At 40.5% G+C, this 27,792-nt stretch overlaps 1 protein-coding gene across 8 annotated transcripts in view; it reads right to left on the bottom strand.

Moving 5' to 3' along the window:
* Positions 1-2,835: 2,835 nt before the first annotated feature.
* TGFB2 (transforming growth factor beta 2) overlaps positions 2,836-27,792 on the bottom strand; it is a 95,597-nt gene continuing 70,640 nt past the window's right edge. For 2 of the 8 annotated variants that reach the window (XM_086342762.1, XM_086342759.1), the window contains 5 exons: positions 13,908-14,040; positions 13,673-13,783; positions 11,869-12,046; positions 10,062-10,215; positions 2,836-5,611 (listed from right to left, as the gene is read on the bottom strand). In XM_086342762.1, the coding sequence (XP_086198888.1) occupies positions 5,453-5,611; positions 10,062-10,215; positions 11,869-12,046; positions 13,673-13,783; positions 13,908-14,040 (735 nt within the window). In that variant the 3' untranslated portion in view covers positions 2,836-5,452. Of the gene's footprint in view, positions 5,612-6,723; positions 7,632-10,061; positions 10,216-11,868; positions 12,047-13,672; positions 13,784-13,907; positions 14,041-27,792 lie in introns of those variants that run through there. The other 6 variants (XM_086342767.1, XM_086342765.1, XM_086342763.1 and 3 more) reach the window with 4 other exon arrangements.

Here is a 27,792-nt window from a genome sequence, read left to right on the forward strand (position 1 = left end):
AAAGCAATGTCTTCTCAGTGACTTGAAGGAGCACAGTATTTGGCTTTCCCAGCCGACTTCAACACAGTAGAAAATGTCATTACAGGTACATTAATGAAGATTTCTATGAACTGAAAATATCTGCTACAATAGTCTATCTACCCTAGAAATAAGTTGTACTGTCTCAGTAGTGCTTTGCTGATATGTAACCATTAATTTTACCTAGAACTTTGCCAGTAGACCTATTTGTATTTTCATTAATACATCTGTCAATCAGTTCCAACTATTAGGTTGAACCCTAAAGAACTGACGACATTCAACAAATCACAACCTACAAAAACAGTCTCCATAGTGTTTGACTCAGTATTGTTTAATCGTAGGTTAATTACAAAAACAAGAGCTGGTCATACAGTTTATGGGAATAGCTTAGTCTTTGAACAGAGCTGTTATCGAGCTCTACACTATTCTATTCTCTATTCTAATAGAGAGCTGTCTAACAGAGGTAGAAAGAACTTCTGGCTCCACGTGTAAAGAGCTTAGGAATCACCACTCTGTCCTAACAACTAATAAAAAGCTGAACAGACTGAAAAAAACCAGCAAATCTTCTTGGATCCAAAAGAGAGAAGAGGAAACCAGGCAACCTTCCTCCCTCCAAGGATGGAGAGATAGATGGTACCAGATATGGCAGGGATGTTGGAATTATCAGATTTGTAATTTAAGACAATTATGATTAATATGCCAGGGAAGGCTGGCATGCTGCAGTCCATGAGGGTGAAGAGTCAGGCAAAACTCAGCGACTGACAAACAACACTATGCAAAGGGCACTAATGGATAAAGTAGATGGCATGCAAGAAGAGACGGGCAGAGAAAGCAGAGAGATGGGGAAATTCTAAGAATCAAAAAGAAATTCTGGAGAGATAGAACATAGGGTATGAGTACAAGTCCCATATGTAAGTTTAAATTTTCTAGTAATTGTATTAAAAAAGTAAAAACAAACAGGTGAAATAATTTCAATAATATACTTTATTTAATCCCATATATTCAAAATAGTATTATTTAGACATGTAATCAATATAAAAAAGTAATGAGACATTTTACATTCTTTCTTTTTTGTACTAAGTCTTCAAAGAATGGTTTGTATATTATACCTTGGAATATCTCAGTTCAGATTCACCACATTTCAATAGCTTGAAAGTCACACATGGCTAGTAGCTAGTGTATTGAACAATGAAGTTCTCGACCATCCTCTTGCAAACTGGGTGACCTTGGACATGTCATTTAACCATTCTGAGTCTGCTTACTTCTCTATAAAATGGAATTCTATCCAAAAAACCCTACATCCTAGGGTGATATGTGAGATTAAGTAAGATAATAGAGAACACAGCTGGTGGGTGCTCAACAAACTGGAGTTCTCGCAACCATCATCTTAGAAAACAGGTCCTGCAACTAACCACCTTGACTCTGTTATTGTGAATTCAGTTGGTGGACTGGAAGCAAAGTCTCACTTGAACATTTCCCCACCATCTGAAACAATTTCTGGTCAGTCATGTAGCCAAACAGTTAAGAAACAGAGTGACAGAACATTCTCTGAAATAACTGATGGCCTGATTCATTCATGAGATTAGGGTCTAGAGGTTACACATTTAGTAACAAGAGGAAGAAATACGACCCCAGCTTAAAGTCTGAACAGACGTTAAAAAGTTCATTACAACAGGATTGCGGAGCCCAAACCAGCTCAGTTTGGGAAATGTTGTTAAGACTATGATTTACTGACCATCAACTACAGGCCAAACACCAAAGTACTTTTTGTGCGTCCATTTACTTAACAATAGTAAGGGCATAGAAACAAACATGCAAAGCCCTGTAGAGCAGGTCATCTCATCCTCATTTTAAAGATAAGGAAACAGAGACTCAGAGTGGCTGACAAGTTTGTCCAAGTTGATATAGCTCTTAGGTGACTCTTCAGAACCCTATGATACCCTCTTATTCTCACGTGTCAGATAAAGGTGATGTGGGGTGGTACTGGCCTGCTACTGGCCCCCTGCAGAGAAGCACACACAAATTATTTCAAAGTGAAACCCTTCCTCTATGAGTTGGATATAAAAGATGAAACACAAATGGCAGAAAAGGAACCATTTTCTGTTCTACCTATTCGTCTGAATGGATGGTTTGTTTCTAGGTGATGTTTTTAGACAACAGGCACAAACTAGTTCTCTCACGAGATAAAGTGGGCAATCGGAGCCACAGTGGCTTTTTTTTTTTTTTTTTAATTAGTTCTATTTATTAAGAGACTGGCAACTCGCTTGCAAAGTCTGGTCTTGTAGGGAGCAGCCAAGGAAGCCTGTGGGAATAAGGGGTTTTTGGTACAGCGGTAGGGGAGAAACAGAGAGAGGAGTAGCTGCTCTCAACGATCAATCCCGAAGAGCACATGGCTCTTGTTATATCTGGCTGGCTCAGCAATTATCCAAGTTATGGGGCTGCAGGGGATACTGTCTAGACCAGTTCTTTTGGCCCTGGGGTTGGCAGAACATAGGATCAGAAAGCCAAGGCATGGTCCAAACATCTCTCTGCATTTTTTTCTGGTAGACAGTCAAGCTGGATGGAAACTAAATCTCCAACAATTACCAAATAGCAATAAACAAGGGAATAAAAAGACTGCACAGGGCTTTCTTCAGGCTTTGATAGATACATCCTGGCTCTTGAACTATAAAGTATGACATCTCTGGACTGAATCTCTTTGAGAAAAAAAAAAAAGCATGATATTAAAGCTGGTATGACTTTTCTAGCTTGAGCTGACGCTCTCTGCATTAGAAGCATTCTCTGATCTCCACAATGGACAGGAAAAACACATCGACGTATCATTGAAATAATTTATTTACCACTAGAGCACCACAAAAACAGACATACATTGTGTTAAAATACAGCGTAATCAGTCATCAAAATACAAAACAGCTATTCTTATGTTCCATTTAAAAAAAAAATCATGCCAACCATAAAACTGCATTGCTGTTTAACACAGAAAAACTGTAGCCCCATCCCACCCACATACTAACATTTTCCCCATTCCCTCCCACTTCCCTCCCGTCTCATGGCAATATTTACTTATGGGAAATAAAGGCCTTATAGAACCCCCCAAACTAAAAAAAAAAAAAAGATTCAAGATATCTTAAAATAGAGCATTTAAAATATTATCAGTGCATTCATGAGGAAAGACAAAATAATACAAAACAAAAATGTCATTCTATCTGAGAAGAAAATACCTGCAGAAATAAAAGTGATTTACATAGAATGAATAGAAAAGTGGAAAAGAAAAAAAAATCAACACACTCCAATCTGGGATTGGATTTCACCCAATCCAAAGGTTGTTTGGTATTGTGGCATCCTATCTCTTGCTTTTCCAGTTTTCAGACAAATCCAATTTGTCATTTTAATAATGGCCAGGAAATTCCAAGAAAAGGAAGTATACTATATCAAACAACTTCACTCTGGATTCACACCTCACTGTGCTGCTCTTTAGGTAAAACTGCAAATATTCCATTGTCTTACTATTAATGATTATTCTAAAGCTAAATAAGAGACAACTGACAAACTGACATATCCTACAAACCCTGACATAAGGTTACCTCCTCTGCAAAAATGTAGCAAATCGTGTATTTCGGCAAGGTAAATTCTAGCCTCTGATTTGGTAAGTTTCATTCAGAGGAAAGAAAGGACTTTTTGATCATGGGAGAATTTGCCCTGTGCCTTTGCAACCTTCAAAGAACATCTATAAAACCTTAATTTCAGTTAAATACACTAAATGACTTATGCTGACATGGGTTTATTTTTTCTTCCTTAAAAAAATCAACTGAAATGTTAATCTTTCCATTTTTCCCTGAACACTAAAAACTCAATTAAAGAAAAAGTTGTTTCCTGTGATCTGTCTGCTCTTTTTTTTTTAATAGCAGAATTCTGTGAAAATACTGATTAAACCAAGTTAGAGACACCTTTCTTAAACCAGTCACTAAGACTCTGAGTTCCAGTCAGATCCTTAAGCCCTTGCTAAATCTAAACATTTCACCTCAATTATCTATGTATCTATAATCCCGAATTTTCCTAAAATAGAAGCTTGTTAATGTCTGAATTGATTAGTAATGATGCTTAGAAAATGAAGAAAAACTATGTCTTTTTATAAAAGAAAAGAAAGGACAAGTGGACTCAGGTAGTTTATGTCATAATAATGGACAATGAAAAAGCACGAGTGGAACAAATACTATCAAACATGTATTTGTAGTGCAAGTCGAAATACAGGGGCTTATTCAAAAGTTCTGGCCAGCTAAAGGAAACACACAATTCCCAGCGATCATTAGAAAGAGCCCAAATTTAAGTCCAATCTAAATCAGAGTTGGCATTACTATAGAACATTAAAAAATATGGTAAAAATTTACACATTACACATAAAGTAGTTAATGTTTTGATTTCATCATTTGCAAAAGAGATCTGCAGTTGTGTTTCCAATTATACTGGCTTCTATACCCATCTATTGTAATAATATAGGTATGGTTACATACACCGAAATGAAAGAAAAATCTAGAGCGCAGCTGCACAGCAATACTTTAAGGTCTGAAGCTTGACCAGTACGTATCTAAACATCTCAACATCTCACTGGTTGACTAAACTGACAAAGAACCATTTACAATTAAAGAGAACAAAAAAATCTTACAGACTTAATCTGACTGAAAGTTTCCTTTATTAACAGGCTTTTCAGTTTTGAACCTTACAAGAAGCTTCCTTGGGCAGTTGGTACAAAGCATGTATTTGCAGGGTCTTTCTCTTTATGCAGACTCACTCGGTCATATAATAGATCTCACTCGCATTTTTCATCTTGTTAATATGACCTCTTTTGCTGGCCCGTTTGAGTTCAAGTTCCTTAAGCCATCCATGGGTTTCTGGCAAAGTATTTGGTCTCCACTTTTTTTACACCTGTTTTATTTTCCAAGGGCAATGAAATGTTCATTATATAGTAACACACAATAAATAACTCACTGTTAACTCTAAGAGTAAGAATGGGAAAGATACCTATTGCATAGCAATACAGAAAAATCAAGTGAGGCATGGGATAAGAACATATGTACAGCAACTCCACTGAACGGGATTTTCCTGTTTGTTTTTTTTTTCTTTCACATAATTAACACTAACAAATACTTCCAGTGTTTATTTTTTTCTTAAGAAAAAAAAGGTTTTGCTTCTTGTCTCTCTCACTTACAGAGTAGGTAAAATATAAAGCCTTCAACTTTTTTTTCGTTTCAGATGCCAGTTTTAACAAACAGAACACAAACTTCCGAAGTGTTTGAACTAGTACCGCTTTTTTCAATTTTTTTTTAACACTGATGAAGCAAGGCTCTCTTGTGTTTTCTTGTTACAAACATTGCCTTTGTCACCATCATCACCATCATCATCGTGCGATTATCATCTTGTCACTTTTCCGAGAATCTTAGCTGCATTTGCAAGACTTGACAATCATATTAGAAAGCTGTTCGATCTTGGGTGTTTTGCCAATGTAGTAGAGAATGGTGAGCGGCTCTAAATCTTGGGACACGCAGCAAGGGGAAGCAGACGCTTCTGGATTTATGGTATTATATAAGCTGAGAACCTGAAAGAACGCAGGAGAAGAAAGAAAACATAGGAAAAGCCCAAACAAAATTAAGGGCAATTATTTTTTTAATTTATTTATTTAATTGGAGGATAATTACTTTACATTATTGTGATGGTTTTTGCCATACGATATGAATATGAATTATCAATATGCATTGGCCACAGGTAAACATGTGTCCCCTACATCCTGACCACTATGGAGAACAGTGTGGAGATTCCTTAAAAAACTAGGGCAGTTATTTTTAAATAGAACCATCCCACAATGTTATCAGTTCCAGTACTGAGTAGGCAGTTTAAATGATTTGGGGCTTACACTTTACTTATCCTCCAATTATAGTCAAATGGGGAGGCGTCCCCAAGAATCCCTGAGTTTATCATTTTCCTACAGAATCCTTTTCTCACACATTGGACAAAATTGCTCATTCAACAGATTTTCCAGTTTTTCCAATGAGTCTTAACTTTGATCATAGCTTTGCTGTCTGCACTTCACAGGCCCTCAGAAAACTAGGTCCAAACTTGGCAGTTGGTCTTGTAAATCTGCCTGCAATGCAGTTCGATTTCTGGATTGGGAAGATCCCCTGAAGAAGGGACAGGCTACCCACTCCAGTATTCTCGGGCTTCCCTGGGGGCCCAGATGGTAAAAAGTGAAGTGAAGTGAAAGTGGCTCAGTCATGTCTGACTCTTTGCAACTCTATACAGTTCATGGAATTCTCCAGGCCAGAATCTGAGTGGGTAGCCTTTCCTTTCTCCAGTGGATCTTCCCAACCCAGTAATCAAACTGGGGTCTCCTGCACTGCAGGTGGATTCTTTACCAATTGAGCTATGAATCCATCTGCAATGCTGGGAGACTTGGCTTCAATCCCTGGATTGGGAAGATCCCATGGAGGAGAGAATGGCAACCCACTCCAGTATTCTTGCCTGAAGAATCCCCATGGACAAAGGAGCCTAGCATGCTACAGTCCATGGGGTCACAAAGAGACGGACACAACTGAGTGACTACACAAGCACAGCACTAGACTTCTTCATAACCGAAGTTGTTTCATGAATAGATATTTTCAATTCCCACCCAGATGAAGAGTTCCCTTGAGGTCGGGGACTCTACACTCTTCATTTTTCTTTTTTTTTAAACCTTATAGCCCTAGTAAGACTTCTCTGGACAAGATGAGACTCATGTGCTAGGTGAAGAAACGAATACACAAATAAGTAAGAGAATAACTTTTTCTTTATTAAAATTCTTAGCAGAATGTTAATCTATCCTTAGGTAGAGCAAAAGACACCTGTCTGCAGTGTGAAATATTTCTATGCTAAGCGTCTTCTCAGGCCAATTTAATGTCATCTAAAATTTTCATTTAAAAGAAAAAAAAGTTCAAATTCTTTTCACTTGTCATTGCTTCATAAATATAATCATGTGAAAAAATAAGCAACCTATGTTCTTAATTATCCAGTTGGTCACATTTTGCTTATAACAATGATGATAATAATAAAAATATAATAATAATAATCAACCCTCCATTTAACTTTTCATGTGGTAAATAGTAGTGGCTAAGTATGGCACCCCACTCCAGTACTCTTGCCTGGAAAATCCCATGGATGGAGGAGCCTGGTAGGCTGCAGGCCATGGGATCGCTAGGAGTTGGACACAACTGAGCAACTTCACATTCACTTTTCACTTTCATGCATTGGAGAAGGAAATGGCAACCCACTCCAGTATTCTTGCCTGGAGAATCCCAGGGACGGGGGAGCCTGGTGGGCTGCCGTCTATGGGGTCGCACAGAGTCGGACACGACTGAAGCAACTTAGCAGCAGCAGCAGCAGCAGCAAGTACAGAATGAAAAGGAAGTTCTACAGTTTGCGCTATACCTTTAACCCTGTCCTCTATCAAAGGAGCACGTGACTTCTACCAGCAGAAGTGTGGCACATCCCCAGTGATGATAAAGAGACCTTTCCAAGGATGCCATTAATGTGTTAGTCAAACAGCAAGTGACCTTTTCCTCGAGATCCACGGCAACATTTTCAGCCTAAGACAGAAAATCTGTTCAGCACACCAACACTGACTACTTTATTAAGCTACCTCTGGCTTTTTGGGTAACTGTCCAAACCACATATTTGTGATCATGACAGTGATTCTTCCTCTCTCCTTGAAAAACAAGCATGGTCTCAGCCTTCACACACTCCCTCTGTGTATCAAGAAGGAGAATTATGTTTCTATTTGGCAACTGGGCCTTCCCACATTAGGGCTACTGTTGCCACAGCCCTGCTGAAGCAGCCTGGCCTGAGAGCTCAGACAAAGGGACAGGCAGGAGCAAGCTTCCCTCACATGGCCAAGCACGTGGTCAGTCCTGAGAGCCAAAAATCTCCAAGGGAGTCAGCAAAACAGCTGAAGGAAGGGGGGCCATGTTTGTCAACTGAAAGTTTTGTGGATGTAAACATTTATCAATAAATAGACTTTATCCTCCACCAACACGTGATTCTTCCACTGAACACAAGAGGCATTTTCTAAGACAGATTGTCCAAAATAATGGATATCCCCCAAACTCTCGAATTCAGCTGAACACATTATGCGATCTTTTTTTGGCAGCGCATTCATTTTCCTACCCTGCAGTGAAAGGCAATTTTTCTAATGCTCCTTTAATAAGAAGATTTACAGAGGCATAACCCCAATGTGTAGCCAAGACAGAGCAAATGAAGGCCTGGTTATAAAACCGGGAGTCTTGAGTCCTAAGCTTTGGTTTGTCACCAACTGTTTGATCCTGGATAAGTCATCTACACGATATGGACTCTAATTTTTCTAGAAAAATGAAGGATTTGGACAATATAACCCATTTTTTGTATTTTATATTATGATTATTTTGTTTTTTATTGAATATAGTTGATTTAAAATGCTGTGTTAGTTTCAGGTATACATAAAAGTGATTCAGTTATACATATATATGTATTGAGCTGGCCAAAAAAATCACTGGGGTTAAGATGTTATGGAAAAATCTGAACGAACTTTTTGCTCAACCCTATATATATAGAGATAGATAGACATTCTTTTTCCGATTCTTTTCCCTTATATGCCATTACAAAATACTGAGCACAGTTCTCTGTGCTGTACGGTAGGTCTTCGTTATTTATCTATTTTATGGATAGTACTACAGGGTGGACAAGATAATTTATCAAGTCCTTTCCATCTCTAAAATTCTACACGACAAGGCACCAGAAAAGAAGCATTTGGAAAAATATCATTATTACATAGAAAAAGTCTTGGCTAATCTGGGCTGGGAACTCATGGCATCTACTCTGGGACCTGACTTCTGAATGAGACTTCATTCCTCATCAAAGTAACTTAATAAAATGTTGAGATTCTCATTTACTCTAGGTGATATTCAAAAAGACTTAGAGATACTGATTTTCAAATCACTGTCACATATATCCTCTTATGTTCTTCACATCTACTCTTGAGTTGGACATTATTATTTCAAAAAATAATTTTTATTCTTTTTACTGATAAGAAACTGAGGTTCAGAGAAATTAAATGATTTTATAATTGTCATACAGTAGTGAATCAGGTGGCACTAGTGGTAAAAAAACCCACCTGCCAATGCAGGAGATGAGACTTAAGAACCATGGGTTTGATCCCTGGGTCAGGAAGATCCCCTGGAGGAGAGCATGGCAACCCACTCCAGTATTCTTGCCTGGAGAATTCTATGGACAGAGGAGCCTGGAGGGCTACAGTCCATAGGGTCGCACAGAGTCAGACATGACTGAAGCGACTTAGCAAGCAAGCAAGTGAATCACTCAGGCTTCCCTGGTGGCTCAGTGACAAAGAACCCGCCTGCCAATGCAGGAGATGTGGGTTGGATCTCTGATCCAGGAAAATCCCTTGGAGAAGGGAATGGCACCCCACTCCAGTATTCTTGCCTGGGAAATCCCATGGACAGACAGCCTGACCGGCTACAGTCCATGGGGTCGCAAAGAGTCAGACATGACTTAGTGACTCAACAACGACAACACTGAATCACTCCACCAAAGCATCTACAGAAGTCCTCAGTGTTCTTTCTAGTATGATAGACCCTGATTGGGGTGATAACACATCCTTTTTTCAGCTGGAGAACTGGGTCCCTGCACATTTTAACAATATCCGACACTTAGTAAGATTTTGATTCCACCTATTTATGCTTACAGATGTTAAGAACATAAAACAAAGAGAAAATTAAACAAAATTGTCCTCAAGTTGCTTACAGGCTAATTGGAAAGGCCAGACCTACTTGTCTAAACTCATCAGTATTGCTTTCTGAATTCACCTACAGCCCGAATTTTTTCTCATCATTCAAAAGGGTTTCTCCAGCATCCATTTATGTGTGGTGACAAAAGGGCACGAGGCTATTGAGAATCCATGCAGTAAAACTATCAGCAGTTACAATTAGCAGCCCAAGAACGAAGAGACAAGTGAAGCCTGTACTTACCCTACTGTGCTGAGTGTCTGAGCTCCACAGATATGGGCATGCTCCAGCACAGAAGTTGGCATTGTACCCTTTAGGCTCATGAATCCATTTCCACCCAAGATCCCTCTTGAAATCAATGTAAAGTGGGCGTAGGCAACAATTATCCTGCACATTTCTGATAAAAGAAAGAGCAATGGAGATTTTAAAGCTGATTTCCGTCCCACTCCAGGTCCCTTATTCCAAACCAGAAAAAATGACTCATTTGTATATTCAACAAATAAATATGAGCATTGGGGTTCCCTGGTGGCTCAGTTGGTAAAGAATCCCCAGGCAATGGGAGAGACCTGGGTTTGATTCCTGGTTTGAGAAGATCCCCTGGAGAAGGGAACAGCTACCACTCTAGTATTCTAGCCTGGAGAAGTCCATGAACAGAAGAGCCTGGCAGGCTACAGTCCATGGAGTCACAAACAGTCAGACACAACTGAGTGATTTTTATACATACGTATATGAGCATATATCCCAGACAAGGTTTTAATGGTTGTACAGCAATCTCGACAGACTTTCAAAATGGGGTGTGATGGTGATTTGCCGGACTGCTTTCCCTTGTGAGTTCTATACTCTGACCCTCTTATCTGTGTCCTCAAAAACCAAACCCTTCCCTTGAAAGATGAGACATTGCAGAAAGGTGGCAGACTGAGACCAAGCCCCTTCCAACCTACAAAGCACAGTTTTGCCATCCAGCCTCTATTGCCTTTTCAAATGCAAATGGATGAAGTACAACAGCTATTTACAGAGAACCATCTCAGGCATTTTCCTTTGAGAAAAAAATCCTTTATTTCATTTCCTGGCCCTGGATCTAGGGATAAACCAGAGATCAAGAAACACGGAGTCTTGCTTATTAGTGCAACCACTGGCTCTCGCAAACAAAAAACACCCTTTTCCTTGCACTTTATCAGTGACGACCTCTCACCACCCCATAGCTCACAACATAAAGAAAGAGCCTTTCTCCTACCAGGCTCACTAAGAAACCACAGAAGGACATTCACACTTTCCCTCCATGAACTCATGTAGGAATAGGAGATAAATTTATGCTACTCCCCCTTCTCCCGTATTCTGTAGCAAAAGACACAACAAATAGTACTTTTCTTCTATCTCTCTCACCACTGTTACTGTCTGTGAAGGAGATCTGACCATGGGTACCCTGCCAGGTGGAGTGGATGATAAAGAACCCGCCTGCCAATGCAGAAGATGTAAGAGATGAAGGTTCAGTCCCTAGTCGGGAAGATCCCCTGGAGGAGGGTACAGCAACCCACTCCAGTATCCTTGCCTGGAGAATCCCATGGACAGAGGAGCCTGGTGGGCTACAGTCCATAAGATCGCACAGAATCGGACACGACTGAGGCAATTTAGCATACACGCATGCACGCACACCCTTCAGGGAGAGGAAAGGCTCCTACAGATGGCGAGTCTCCCAATTAGGGAGCCACCATCATGCTCCTCAAATAAACCTATCTTTGCTCTGGGGAGTCGAGAGTTCCTTTTCTCCTTCAGCCTCAAAGTGCTTCAGAGAGACTTGGGGCGAGGGGTGGAACTCAAGGGGCTAGTTTTCTCCCTTCATAGTGGGTTCGTTGCTAAAGAACTGATGAAGATAGCATAGAAATAACTTTAAACCTCTGGTGTTACAAAATACGATGGCTCTATTTTTCTATCCCCGGCTTTAAGCAACGAGTTACAGTTCAAGTCCATTTTCAGTAAAACAAAGGCAAAGGCAGTACAGGAGTTAAACAGAAACACAATTCCTTTTTTGTTTTCTTTTTATTTCCTTTACCTAAAGCAATAGGCTGCATCCAGAGCGCGCTTCTTCCGCCGGTTGGACTGTTGGGACTCAAGTCTGTAGGAGGGCAACAACATTAGCAGGAGATGTGGGCTCTTCCCACTGTTTTTTTTCCTAGTGGACTTTATTGTTTTCTGATCACCACTGGTATAGGTAGAGGTGCCATCAATACCTTGAAAAAATGCATTCGGGTAATAAACATTTAGCTTTACCTTCATCAAGTAGAATCAGCCATACCTTTTTTCCCCCCTTTGTCTATTGTCACAAACAGCAGTGATGACCACACAGCAGCAGCAGCAGTTGGCTCACTCCCCACAGCAACGGACAGGACGAGTACCAGTGACAAGGAACACGGCTAAATGGGGCTCTTGTCAGAAGGCAGTTCAGTGTCCAAGGCAGGGCGAGTTGCTTATGAAAGTCACTACAGAAGGAGTCTTTGACCTCTAGTCCAAGGGCACTCTTTCTCAGTAGTTCAGTCAGTCCTCAGCGTAGGCTGTGCTCAAGCCTTCAACAACTGATGACACGGCTATAGAACATGCCTTGTCACCCGCTGGGTTCCTCTCTTCCTAGGACTGGTCAACTCAAAGACTTTCCTCATGAACCTAAACTGAGTCTTACACTAAACTGCAGTGAATGAGGTTCAAGTGAAACAGAAGTCACCCTTACCTAATGCTGTTTGGGGAAGCTGTGAAGAAAGGGCTTTTTCATTGATTTTTATGGCATCCTCAACACTTTCCTGATTCCATCTGAGATGGAGAAACCTGAGCTTCCCAGAGCATGCTCAAGAGACTGCCAGCTTAAGCATTTAATCTCTGTACTTCTCAAGAATCATGACTAGGTTAGAGACTGAAATAAATCTCTAGACTTCTGGGAGGATTTTTCCATGAGCAAGGGCCACTGGAGGCTTCGGCCAAGGGATGGAGGTCCCCGGTGGGGTTAGTTAGGGAAGGGCGATCAGTTCCCTAACCTGGTGGTATGGAGTAAGTGCTACACCCGCAGTTGGTCCAGACTCTCTGCTCATCTCTCATCATCCAATGACTTGTTGTCTAGTGGAAGACATGACTTGAACCCTTAGCATCACCTCATCCCCTTCGACTTTTGGCTAATTCACTAAAAGGTGAGCAAGACTGGGGGAACAACTAACACTCTGTTCCGTGTTTACAAACTAATTATGAAAGTGTGATAAGGAAGCCACTTGGAATATTGGACATCAGCCAGAAAAGGGGGTGTGTTCTGACACAGATCAGGTTAGTTACAGAGGCTATGGCAGGAGGGGACATCCTTCTGTGAAATCCAGTGGTGGATTCCTGATGTTGGGTTTGGGAGCATTATCAATGGATGTCCTTGAATGCATGTTATCTTTTTCTTCTATAACATTAGCATGGGAGGAGGAAATGGCAACCCACTCCAGTGTTCTTGCCTGGAGAATCCCAGAGACGGCGGGGCCTGGTAGGCTGCCGTCTATGGGGTCGCACAGAGTTGGACACGACTGAAGCGACTTAGCAGCAGCAGCAGCAGCATTGAGGGAATGCTGATCTGCTTAAATGAAGAATGAAGAGCTTAACAGGTTCTTTAAGAGTCTGGAAGGCTGGTAAGTCTGTCAGTTAGTATTGCCAAGTCATCACCCAGCTTCGAGCAATGTAAACTGGAAACCAATCCCTTTCTGCCTTCACGTATCTTACCCCAGCCATAGCTTTGACCAAACAAATCTCATTTTCACACACAAACTGACCTCATTCCCCCAGATTATCGACAGAGGCCTTCCCTCCCCCACCTCCTTTGCCCAAGTTTCATTTACCTGCAAAGCGTGCTTCTAGTTCTTCACTTTTATTGGGGATGATGTAATTATTCGATGGTACAAAGGTGCAGCAGGGACAGTGTAAACTTATTTTAAATCCCAGGTTCCTGTCTGGAAAACATGACGTCAAGGAGGTTATTTTTCTGTGCATCTAATACGCCTCCACCTGCCAGTGCTTTGCAAATAATTTAGGATCAGTGAACATCGAAGGAGGAAAACAGAAAGCAGTGGTCACCTTTATGGTGGAGCCATTCGTGAACAGCATCAGTGACGTCGAAGGAGAGCCATTCGCCCTCTGCTCTGGTTTTCACGACTTTGCTGTCAATGTAGCGCTGGGTTGGAGATGTTAAATCTTTGGATTTGAGAATCTAAAGGAGGAAAGGGCAAGAGAAAAGCTCAGCTGGCATACTGACAGCAGGACTAAACCCAAACTATTAACAGTATCCCAATTCACTGTCTGAGGTGAGTCCTGCTCCAGTCTACCCAAGTACTGTCATCTCATGGGCATGGCCACATGCATAAAAAAGTAACACCAGGCCATATGCCATGAAAAATAGAGCTACTAAATCACCCATGTGTTTTGATAAAGGTGACAGAAACCATAAAGCCAAGTGTCTCAAAGAAAGTGACAGTAATTATTTTCCTCTGCTGACACAAGCTTTGCAAGATTTCGGCCATAAATTCTATGCTATTAAGTTAATGGTTTTGTTGTTCTGCTTCCCGACTATATTTCGTATGGGGAGCTGGGATGTGGGGAGGGACCAGAGGACTGGTCCAGGTCAGAGGATCTGGGCTCACCCTTGGAAGGCTCTGAATATAAATCTTCTTCAAATAAAGAGACAAAGGCCCTAATCTTGGTTCCTAAATCCACCACCATTTTAATAAAATATGGGACATGCCTCAACTTTGGAGGTAAGTCTCTAGCTGGGATTTTTACTCTCCCTGTGACTTGTTATGATTTATAAGGATATTCCACATCCCGCAGACAAAGAACGAATTTGGGCAGGAGCAGTCTGGCACGGTGTGGAGGGAGAGTCTGAAAGGAAATCAGCCTGAACACTAACAATTTAGAAAGATGCATTTATTTCAAATAAGTTAAGAGCAACTGCAGTCTGTTCTTGGGTTTCTATAGGAAGTGAGCATTTTAGGTTGCTTTTTTAAAAAACTTTCTGTCTGTCTTTAAATGATAGTGTTTTATGAACCAGTCAAACCACGACTCTAAGTCTCCAAGAACTATATTAAATCCCTACCCAAACCCATATCCTGCCTTTCCTCAGTACTTACAGGCTCAAGCCCTGTTCTTTATATTTATTTCCTGAGACTGAGTCTAACCGTGATGTGGTTACTTCATGTATACATGTTTGGTCTCTGCAACAAGTTCATAAACCTTGCCAGGGCTGGGATCAGGTCATCAATTTGATATCATTTCAAAGCACAGCACTTGACTTAATCAATGTCTATTAATAGGACTGCCTGCATATCTAGAAGATTGATTTATCCTCCTTTAAACCTTGTAAAACAAAAACACATAGTGTTCCTGCAGATTTTACAATGCATTTTCCTTCCATGTGTGCACATCATTGGTTTCAAGCAGTCCAACAACAGACACTTCCTAGGAAATTTGGCATTATAGTAGACTTTTTTTTTTCTGGATTGTTGTTCAGTCACTAAGTTGTGTCCAACTCCCTGCAGCGCCTAGGACTGCACCATGTCAGGCTTCCCTGTCCTTCACTATGTCCCAGCATGTGCTCAAGTTCATGTACATTGAGTCAGTGATGCTATCTAACTATCTCATCTCCTGTTGCCCCCTTCTCCTTTTGCCTTTAACCTTTCCCAGCATCAGGGTCTTTTCTAATGAGTTGGCTCTTCGCATCAGGTGGCAAAGTATTAGAGCTTCTTCTGGATTAAGGAAGTACAAAATAGGGAGAAAATCATATAATTGGACTTCAGATGTCCTCATGAATCTTTAGACTAACCTTACTCTACAAGCCTGCCTCTCAAGTGCAACAAACCCCACTATGCGCAGAGAATCTAGAGGTAATCGTGATCCTACCATACACAAGAGATGCCCTTTGTGAACCAAAGGAAGAAAAGAAACATGATTTAAGGGCTGAGTACATGGGCCCTGAGTTTGGCACACATTATTTCATTTAATTTAATTCTGAAAACATTCCTGTCAGGTAGATGAAGGAAACCAAAACTCAGAGAGGTTGAATAAGTTGCCCAAAGCCTCACAGTGAACAAATGATTCAAAGCAATTCCAAGTTATTTTTCCAACTCTGATGCTGGATTCTTGAAGGCCAAAAGAGTTGTGAGAGCCCTCTTGGATCATGACTCACCCTTACCCCTTTCCAGATGACAGAAAATAGTCAATGACAGAGGCAAATATTTCTAATAAGATTATAGTAAATGTTGGTAGAAGATGAAAATATACCACATGGGACATATATGTAGTTAGTTAATGCTGACTTATCTATAACTTTCAAGATGCAACTTAACAGTTATATCCTCTGGAAATCAAACCTTGATTTGATTTCCTGCCTTGGAAATACTCCCAGTTGGGGAAATAAGACACTATCTATCCAATTCAGGGAAATCAGTACAATTCACCTAATAGTTGAGAAGACGTTTTCAGGCATTTCCATCCGTCTCTGACTAAAAACGGTAACATTCCCAAAGCTCACCTTTCCAACTTTAAATTTCTTCCTCTAGCTGACTTTCTATCATGATGTGTTATTTCATAATGCTTTGTGTACTTGCTTTGTTCCTAATTAACATGTGCATGCTAAGTCAGTTCAATCATGTCTGACTCTTTGTGACCCTATGGGTTGTAGCCCACCAGGCTCCTCTGTCCATGGCATTTTCCAGGCAAGAATACTGCAGTGGGTTGTCATGCCCTCCTGCAGGGGGTCTTTCTGACCCAGGGACTGAACCCGTGTCTCTTATGTCTCCTGCACTGCACGCAGATTCCTTACCACTACTGTTACCTTGCTGTTCTTATTCAGTCACTCAGTCGTGTCTGACTCTTTGCAACCCCACGGACTGCAGCACTCCAGGCTTCCCTGTCCTTCACCATCTCCTGGAGCTTGCTCAAACTCATGTCTATTGAGTCAGTTATGCCATCCAACCATCCCATCCTCTGTTTTCCCTGTCTCCTCCTCTCTTCAATCTTTCCCAGCATCAGGGTCTTTTCTAATGAGTCGGCTCTTTGCATCCAGTGGCCAAAGTACTAGAGCTTCAGCTTCAGCTTCAGCATTGGTCCTTCTAATGAATATTCAGGACTGATTTCCTTCAGGATTGACTGGTTTGATTTCCTTGCAGACCAAAGGATTCTCAAGAGTCTTCTCAAACACCACAGCTCAAAAGCATCAGTTCTTTGACTCTCAGCCTTCTTTATTGTCCAACTCTCACATCCATACATGACTACTGGAAAAACCATAGCTTTGACTAGATGGACCTTTGTCAGCTAAGTAATGTCTCTGCTTTTTGATACACTGTCTAGGTTTGTCACAGCTTTTCTTCCAAGGAGCAAGCGTCTTTTAATTTCATGGCTGCAGTTACCATCTGCGGTAATTTTGGAGCCCAAGAAAATAAAGTCTGTCACTGTTTCCATTGTTTCCCCATCTATTTGCCATGAAGTGATGGGACCAGATGCCATGATCTTAGTTTTTTGAAGGTTGAGTGTTAAGCCAGCTTTTTCCCAGTGCCACCTGGGAAGCTCTAATTAGCATAGTGTATATCTTATTCATCTTCATATCCCTAACACTTAGATGCACTGTCTAGAACAAAACACATTGCTTTCATTGTTGAATTAATTACATCTGATAAAGACATATCTATCATATATCAAATATCTTCAATATGTATCTGTGAGATATATGTATATATCTCATAACTTAAGATATCATATATGTCTGTATACATATATGTGTGTGTGTATGTGTATGTGGGCCTACCCTGGTAGCTCAGACGGTAAAGAATCTACCTGCAATGCAAAAGACCCAGGTTGGATCCCTGGGTTGGGAAGATCCCACAGAGAAGGGAATGGCCATCCACTGCAGTATTCTTGCCTGGAGAATTCCATGGACAGAGGAGCCTTGCAGGCTACAGTCCATTGGCCACAAACAGTTGGACAGGACTGAGCAACTAACACTTTCACTTTTCACATATGTGTATATATACAAATACACACAATCTCACTAAAAATACAGAATATTAAAAAAAATCATGACCACATTGACAACATGGGCAGAAAAAATGCACACTAGCAAATCTAATTAAACTTATCTTATAGAGAAGGTAAATCTAGATTATCTGGCTTTAAAATCAAATCAAGGAGGAGCAAAGAGATTCTGAATTTTTTTTCTTTTTAAATCTCATTAGAAGATAAGTGCTTCCTCAGCCACAGAACACTGGTACGTTCTGACATCGGACAACCTCATACTCTCACACGGGTGAAAGGTCCTCCATATCTTTTTACTAGTTCAAGAACAGGCCAATTCAAACCACCAAGAAAGACAGCTATTGAGCTACCAAATTCTGAAACAGAAAAGTGACTTCAGTCTTGTGGGTTTGTTGTCTTGAACTTTATGGCCAAGGAGTTCTTAAACCCACTTGTTGCAATTTAACTCCATTCTTTCTTATCCAGTCCTTAGTGGAAACAGGAAACAGCTGCTTTCCATCACTCATAGAATATCCCTCATATTCTTGGAGACTATTATTAAGTCCCCCTCAGCATGCTCAGTCTCCCTCTCTAAGCTAAATAAACCCAATTCCTTTAGACCATATTTTGAGGGCCAGTTTCCCAAACCTTTAATCACTTGGGTCACCATTAAGGATGGATGATGCTGTATAAAAGTACTCCTCCTACAGCTTGGGGGTTTAATTTCAGAACTGGCTAGAAAACCTTCTAATCACATCCCAAAGTCTCGAATCTTAACTTGAAAGGTATTTTCTAAGAATAGGCACACTCTCCCTGTTCCCTGTTTATCCTCCATTTATCACCCACGCTAAATTAAGCTGTAAGGAAAGAAAATCAACCCACTGCTTTTATCGAGTAGAATTTTCTTAAATTCAAGAGTTGATACAAAAATGAGCACCTCGGTCAACTTCCCATTCTATTTAGCCTTTTCTGCCAGCCTTTCTTCTGCTAGTGTCCCAACAAGTGTATTGATATTAACAGTCCTGGATGGCTTTTTTTCCCTAGAATCACAATCGTTTCTAAATTCCTTTATACATTTTATCATAACAAAGATAATTTAGTTGAATGGTAAAAACTCTCTTAACTGGCTGCTGTTTTACTGTCCAGATTAACCAGTGTTCTCCATTTGTTCTGTAATAGGTATTGGCTGATGCCCACAGCACAGTGGGATTCATTACTGGAAAGATACTCTCTAGTATGTTCCAAGGACTTCTGGTCTTACCAGTTGAGTGCTTAGAGAGTATCAATCGTATATCTTTCTAAGCCTGTTCAATATCAAGTTGAACATGATATTGTAATTATCCAAGTTCTTTAGATGTTCTGGAAACTGATGAAATACAGGACCAAATGTAAAGAAAGCTATGCTTCTGTGAGAACAGACCTGAATGCCTTAGAAAGTCTTCCCAAAACAAGTTTCTTTTAAAAAAAATTTTTTTGAAAAATAGTTTGGTGAGTCCTCAAAAAGGTAAACATGCAATTACCATATGATCTAGCAATTCTACTACTCCTAGATCCATACCCAAAAGAATTCAAAATAGGGACTCAAATAAATACTTGTATACCAATGTTCATAGCAGCATTATTCACAATAGCAAAATGATAAAAACAACCCAAGTGTCTATCAACAGATACACAGATAAAGAAAATGCAGTCTACACATACAATAGAATACTACTCAGCCGTGAAAAGTAATGAAATGATGACATATTAAAACATGGATGAATCTTGAAAATTATGCTAAGTCAAATAAGCCAGACACAAAAGGACAAATATTACACAATTTCACTTACACAAGATACCTAGAATAGGCAAATTTATGAAGATATAAAGTAGGACAGAGGTGACCAGGGGCTGGGGGTAGCAGGAATGGGAAGTTATTTTTTATGGGCACAGTTTCCATTTAGGATGATAAAATTTTTTCTATAAATGGATAGCGGTGATGGTTGGACAACACTGTGAATTTATTTGATGCCACTGAATTGTATACTCTAAAAAATGATTAAAAGTTAAATTCTATGTTAGGTGTATTTTACTGTGATAATTTTTTCCCAATTTTAGATGTGGGAGCGACAGCTATCAAATTTTAAAAAAAAAACAATGTGTTAAAAATTTAGAAGGATCTTGCACTCTGTTCACTTAGCAGATGTCCTGAAATGAGTCTCTCCCTCAAAGAAACTAAAAACTAAAAATCATTGACAATGTGCTATGGATGTGGTTTAGGCAAAATAGTAGACATGGATTGGCAATTTGTTGTCATTGTTCAGTTGCTAAATCATGTCCAACTCTTTGTGACCCTATGGACTGTAGCCCACCAGGCTCCTCGTTCATGGGGTTCTCCAGGGAGGAATATCGGAATGGGTTGCCATTTCCTTCTCCAGAGGATATTCCTGACCCAGGGATCTTATGTCTCTCATGTCTCCTGCACTGGCAGGCAGATTCTTTAATACTAAGCCACCTGGAAGCCCTGGATTGGCAACAGACAGAGCCATAGTCAAAGAAGAGGCGTTGGTCTTTTACAGAAAACTCAGCATTTACATTGTGTTAGGGTGTGTGTGTGTGAAACATATATATACACACACATGTATACATTTTAAGTTAAAATAAAAGTTTACCTCCTGCCTTCCCAATTTTGTTTTTACAATTTTTTTTCTAAAGTTTTTGCTTTAACTGACTTTTTTCTTTAAATAACAGACCAACAACTGTTGTTGACTAAATTAGAAGAGAGTCTCTAATATATTAAAAATGAGATATAGCTGTCTCTTACTTAGCTACCACCCACAGCGATGCCTGAATGGTACCTTCATTATGTTATTGATATATACACATTATCTGTAATATGTGTAAAATGCCCACGTACTATCTTTGGCAAAGCTCTCAGTTCTTCCCTAAATTATAAAACTCCTTGCACAAAAGGATCCATTCATCCCTCTGACACTGGAAACCAGCCAATCAGGGAGTGGAGAGAGGCAAAAGTCACCAATGTTACCCAATAGTTTAGGAGCAAGGAAAAAAAGAAGAAATAGAACTCTAGATGCAGAATTCTAGCCAGAGGAAATCTTAGTCTTAAAGGAAAAATGATGTAAATCAATCCAGGATTTGGCTTAGAACCCGAAGACACCTCTTCCATTCCTATGAAACATTGCAAAGAGTTATAAGAAAGCACTGGGAATTCTACTTTACTTTCCATATTCAGACATCAATAGATCTACAGAAAAACCTAGGGGCCCATTCAATCAGACTTTTAATGGAAAGAGAGATTAAATCATAGGAGAGAAAAACGAAAATGAGGTTATCTAGTGTGGGCCCATCTTGTTCCTTTTTAATTTTTTTTATGTTTCTTTCTTTTTTTTATTAATTTTTATAGGAGTATAATTGCTTTCAATGTTGTGTTAGTTTCTACCACATAATACAATGAATCAGCTATATGTGTGTGTGGTTATTTTTTGGATTGCCTTCCCATTTTGGTCACCACAGAGCACTGAGTAGGTTTCTATAAGCTATACAGTAGGTTCTCATTACTTATCTATTTTAAACATAGTATTGTATATATTTCAATCCCAATTTCCCAATCCATTCCACTCTCCTTCCCTCCTTAGTATGAAGAACAATATGAAGGTTCCTTTAAAAACAGGACTACCATATGATCCAGCAATCCCACTACTGGGCATATACGCAGAGAAAAACATAATTTAAAAATACACATGCACCACATGTCCATTGACAGAGGAATGGATAAAGAAGATGTGGTACATACATACAAAGAAATATTACTCAGCCATAAAAAGGAACAAAATTGGTTCATTTGTAGAGACATGGATGGACTTTTTAAATGTTTTTAATGTGCATGCGTGCTAAGTTGCTTCAGTCACGTCCGACTCTGTGCGACCCAATGGACAGCCTCCTCTGTCCACGGGATTCTCCAGGCAAGAATACTGGAGTGGCTTGCCATGCCCTCCTCCAAGGGATCTTCCCAACTCAGGGATCAAACCTGCAGCTCATGTCTCCTGCATTGGTAGGCAGGTTCTTTACCACTAGTGCCACCTGGGAAGCCTGATATTTAATGTACTTAAGGTTTAAATGCATTTCAGTGTTTAAAACGTTTGCTGTGGCACGTATTGGCATGCACAGAGTGACAACGCAATGCCAAATTAAACCTTCATTCTGCTGGCTCCAAGCACCAATCTCTTAGATCTACCTCACCTTGAGTCACTAATCTCTGTGTCATGAAATACAAGCGTCAGAGAGGCACTCAGAGGCCATCTCTCCAAACCAAAACAATTCATACTCTAACATCTCTGTCTTGATCTGAAGACCTCTCATGACAGTGAACTTGCTACTTGTTGAGGAAGATCATCCCTCTTTTGGCCAACTGGTAGGATGAAATTTTTCTTCATCTTGAACTTAAAATTTCCATCAACTCGTCTTAGTTAATAACAGTACCATTGGTTCATCATCATACAATTATGCTAGTTTTTCAAATATTGAAACATTGTCACATTTCTCAGTCTTCACAGACACCTGTGAAGTGGACATTCTAGCCCTTATCATCTAAGTACTACAGCTGGAGGAGAAAAAGCCTGAGGGACTTACCTGGATTGCCAACACCTTGCAGAAAAAGCCTGGAAACATCTTGCCCTGTTCATACCAGTGGAGGAGGCTTTCCAACACTGTATGTTTTCTGCCCTCTGGAACAAGATGTCAAGTTCTCTTTCTTCTCTCTGTCAGCCCCCCATCATAGGAGGGGGCTTTCCTCAACTTCTTCCTTCAAGACAAGGTTTGTGGAGCTCTGCCATCCTTGTCAAACCCCTTTTCAATATCCCTCTGAAAATCAGTTCCTCAACAAACTCCAGGTACAGTCTAGTGCAATATGGCAAATATAGAGAATATGCCAAATGAGGAGGGGGCTGCCTCTTGCTTCCCTTGTTCTGGTCACTATTTCCAATGCCAACTCTTTATTTTTGGCAGCAGCCACATCACACCACTGAATCTAAACTTTTCGTAAAATAAAACCTTTGTTCTTACACAAACCATTAAGTCAGATTTTCCACCCCAAGTCCTTTCTGGAATGACATTGAATAAAGACAAAGAAATGAAAGAAGGCAGAGAAGAAGGTTGGTTTTTCTAGCCAGTGGTTCTTCAACTTCAGCCTGCATTGACACAACTAGAGGGCTTATTAAAACATCTCTAGAGCTTCTGATTTAATAGGGATAAGAGGGGCACAAGAACTTGTATTTCTAACATCTTCCTTGGTGATGCACCAGCTGCTGGTCTCGGGACTACTCAGAAAACTACCGTTCTAGTATATACTGCTGCTGCTGCTGCTGCTAAGTCGCTTCAGTCGTGTCCAAGTCTTTGCGACCCCATAGACGGCAGCCCACCAGGTTCCCCCGTCCCTGGGATTCTCCAGGCAAGAACACTGGAGTGGGTTGCCATTTCCTTCTCCAATGCATGAAAGTGAAAAGTGAAAGTGAAGTCGCTCAGTCGTGTCCGACTCTAGCGACCCCATGGACTGCAGCCCACCAGGCTCCTCCATCCATGGGATTTTCTAGGCAAAAGTACCGGAGTGGGGTAACTGACACAGTTCATTTTTGAATCTAAATGCAAATTAGACATATGTCTCCAGTAACTTTGCAGCTCTTTTTTGACCTGGGTGTTTAGCACTTTAGAATTTCTCTGAACCTTAACTATGCTATTCAGCATCTCGACTATCCTTGCCACAGTACCAGTCACTATGCATCCAATATATTCATCGGGTTGATGAAGACATTCCATACCCTCTGTAGTTCCTTAGGTTTCTTTGAAAAACCCATGGAGTTTGCCAAGTGCCTTTGGAAATCATTAGTGTAGGGAAAAGGTTCATACACTAGGCTTTGAAGCCAGGCAAACATAAACCATCACTTGCTGAGTATGACGAACTCTAGGTCCGCCCATGTTGCTGCAAATGGCACTATTTCACTCTTTTCTGGCTGAGTAATATTCCACTGTACATATCTTGTGTATATTATTGTATATATCATTGTACCACATCTTCTTTATCCATTCATGTATCAATGTTAACTTAGGTTCTTCCATGTCTTAGCTATTGTAAATAGTGCCACTATCAACACTGAGATGCACGTATCTTTTCCAATTAGAATTTTCTCTGTATATATACCCAAGAGTGGGATTGTAGGATCATATGATAGCTCTATTCTTAGTTTTTTAAGGAGCCTCCATACTGTTTTCTATAGCTGCTGTGCCAATTTACATTCCCAACAGTGTAGGAGGATTCCTTTCTCTCCACACTCTGTCTAGCATTTGTTATTTGTAAATTTTTTCATGATGGCCATTCTGATGGCCATCAGTGTTAAGTGATGCCTCACTGTAGTTCTGACTTGCATTTCTCTATTAATAATAATTGGGGATGTTGCACATCTTTTCACGTGCACACGGCTGTCCTCTTAGAAGGATACTGCCCATATAAAATTAGAAGCCTACCCTATTCCGGTATAACCTCATGTTAACTAATTACATCTGCAATGCACCTATTTCCAAATAAGGTCACGTTCTGAAGTGCTGAGGGTCAGGATGCCTATGTATCTATTTTGAAGGGATATAATTCAACTTATAACAGTAGATGCTCATACATTACACAGGGTTGGCTATTTTCGGGTGCTCAGTCTGATTAGGAAGTTCTTCAAAGCAAAAAGCACTTTCTTATTCTTCCAAAGAGTATTTTCCACTGCAGTTTACATGGTCCAACTTCAGTAAATTCTTATTGACTAACAGACTTCATTAGAAAGACATATATGATCAAGTGACATATAAGCCCCTGAACAATCAATCTTTTAGAAGTGATAGAAACTACTTCTCAGAATTTCATACATACATATGACACACACTTCACAGAGACTTCATAGATAGACATCTGTATCTATATATCTTTATCTCTATCTAACTATGATGACAAAGAATCACCAGACAATGTAAATGATTTTATACTGCATTTTACCTTACTTAATATATTTCATTGTAGGAATGAAAATGATGACAAAAAGCAAGAGAGCTGAATTTCCATGTAATAGAAAGTGGAGTCTTAGAGCAGAATTGGATAAAGACTTCTCTTCCATGAGGCATAAACATAACCCCCCAGCCCCGTTTAACTGCAGCCTCCTTGAGCAATGCTGGGTCACCTTGTGGGTATCTAACAAGCTTACATACTGCATGAATCTTTTGAAAAGTGGCCTAACAGACCCAGTTCTTTGCCTCCTTCTCTCATCACCACATCCTGTAATTGCCATGGCTCTCCAGTGACTGTATCCCTCTAGGGGGTTGTAAGGAATTTGTTCTTCGTAAGAGCTTCATGAGATCCTGTATAGTAGAAGCCTACAGAATGCACATCAACTTTGAAAGGAAGACTCACCTGACAACACAGTCTCTTTGGAGCTGAGAAATCTACATTATTATGTCTAATATTAACTCTTTCTCTTTACTGACCAAAGTAATGAAATTAAAAGACACTTACTCCTTGGAAGGAAAGTTATGACCAACCTAGATAGCATTCAAAAGCAGAGACATTACTTTGCCAACAAAGGTCCGTCTAGTCAAGGCTATGTTTTTTCCTGTGGTCATGTATGGATGTGAGAGTTGGACTGTGAAGAAGGCTGAGCGCCAAAGAATTGATGCTTTTGAACTGTGGTGTTGGAGAAGACTCTTGAGAGTCCCTTGGACTGCAAGGAGATCCAACCAGTCCATTCTGAAGGATTTCAGCCCTGGGATTACTTTGGAAGGAATGATGCTAAAGCTGAAACTCCAGTACTTTGGCCACGTCATGCGAAGAGTTGACTCATTGGAAAAGACTCTGATGCTGGGAGGGATTGGGGGCAAGAGGAGAAGGGGACGACAGAGGATGAGATGGCTGGATGGCATCACTGACTTGATGGACGTGAGTCTGAGTGAATTCTGGGAGTTGGTGAAGGACAGGGAGGCCTGGCGTGCTGCGATTCATGGGGTCACAAAGAGTCGGACACGACTGAGCGACTGAACTGAACTGAACTGAATGCACATTGATAGGCTACTATGTTATACAGATCCAAGTGCAAGTAATAACGTATGGCATACAGAGGGCTTCAATGACCTTTATGGAAATGATACTTGCAAGCTACACATATACACACACACCACACAAATGTACATCCACACATATATACACACACATACATACACGTACACAATATATTAATATATACACAGATACGTGCTTAGTTGTTCCTTTGTGTCCGACTCTTTGCAACCCCATGGACTGTAGCTCGCCAGAATCCTCTGTCCATGGGGAGTCTCCAAGCAAGAATACTGGAGTGAGTTGCCATTTCTTTCTCCTGAGGATCTTCCCAACCCAGGGAATGAACTCAGGTCTCCTGCATTGCAGGCCGATTCTTTACCATCTGAGCCACCAGGGAAGCCCAAAAATACTGGAGTGGGTAGCCTATCCCTTTTCCAGGGAATCTTCCAGACCCAGGAATCGAATCAGGGTCTCCTGCATTGCAGGCAGATTCTTTACCAGTTGAGTTACCAGGGAAGCCCATACACACACATACATATAAATACACACACACACACACACACACACACACACACAGAGGGAAGCCTCTCCTTTCTGATGGAAACACCTCATAATTCCCTATTGTTTCCTTCACTTTTTTTCAGTCTCCATACACAGGCCTTTGTGCTGACTGCACATCTGTATAAACAAGCAAATGAATCTCTATAGGTCTGGGGGATGAAGGAGTCCTTTGTGGAAATGGAAAGTCTCTGATGCTCTGCAGCTCAACAGCATTCACAAGACCATTGGATGTAAATCACACAACAGAGAAAACGATTCAAGCAGTCACAAGTCACGTCCTCACAGGCAAGGAAAGAGGCACGTGCCTTCCACCCATCAGTGATGGAATCTGAAGGGCAACAAAGTCAAGACCATAGTTCTACTTGGTCCCTGGGGCCAAACCACAGAGCTCAGTACCAAGGGTGCTGATAATGACCAGGTTGCTTCCTACCATGGGGTGAATGAGTCCCGCCAACAAAACTTCAAGCTCTCTGAGGCCATATCTTCATTTCCTCATTCAATTTCCCCTTCCAATCCTGCTGCAACTCCACACGAACACACACATACTTGGGGAACACACTTCCAACCCCCTTCTCCTTCTTCCTGGCTCCCAACAACCCATGTGACCTGTACTATAATTCAAGTCCCAGCTCACATTCAGCTGAGCCCTTTAATTTAGGGGGTGTGACTCTAAAGTAAGGAGTCTAAAAAAAACAAAGAGCCTGTCTTTTCTACCGTGTTGATGGGTTACCCAAGAGTATCAGTTTCACTAATTCATTATATGCATATGTATGTATTTTATCTACATGGTTATTATTCACTTACCAGAAGTAGCTCTGAATAAGTAACAGAAAATGGGTAGCTATCCATGTTTCTTTCTTCATAAATAGCTACATGGCTATGGTTAGAACAAATCTAGCAGAATTTCCAAATCCAAATAAATGATGTTTCTCAAGAGTCCCCTGATGATGTTACACTCTTATTTCCACAGTGTTCCTTGTACTTAAATCTTATTTTGAAATGTTCCTTCAGTGTATTCAAAGACGTTTGTTGAGCATACATATGCACTAGGTGCTGTTCTGGGAGTTTACCCCCAGAGGTACAGACAAGATCATAAATAAGATGAAGAAGAGAAGATCAAGTGTACCACAGGGCATGGGTATGGAGGAGAAACAAACAGTGAAGAAAGGGGATGGTACATGTTAGGAAGAGGGACCTTAGACATCACACAGGGTGGCCAGGGAGGTCTCTGAGTGAGTGACATTTGAAGAAAAATCTGAAGGAATGATGAGAGAGAGGCTTCTGGGAAGCAGTAAAGAGCATTGTGGGTGGAAGGAA

This window comes from Bos grunniens, chromosome 16 (genome assembly GCF_055505025.1).
Source record: "Bos grunniens cultivar Pamir isolate PY7600 chromosome 16, Bosgru_T2T1.0, whole genome shotgun sequence".
NCBI lineage: Eukaryota > Metazoa > Chordata > Mammalia > Artiodactyla > Bovidae > Bos > Bos grunniens.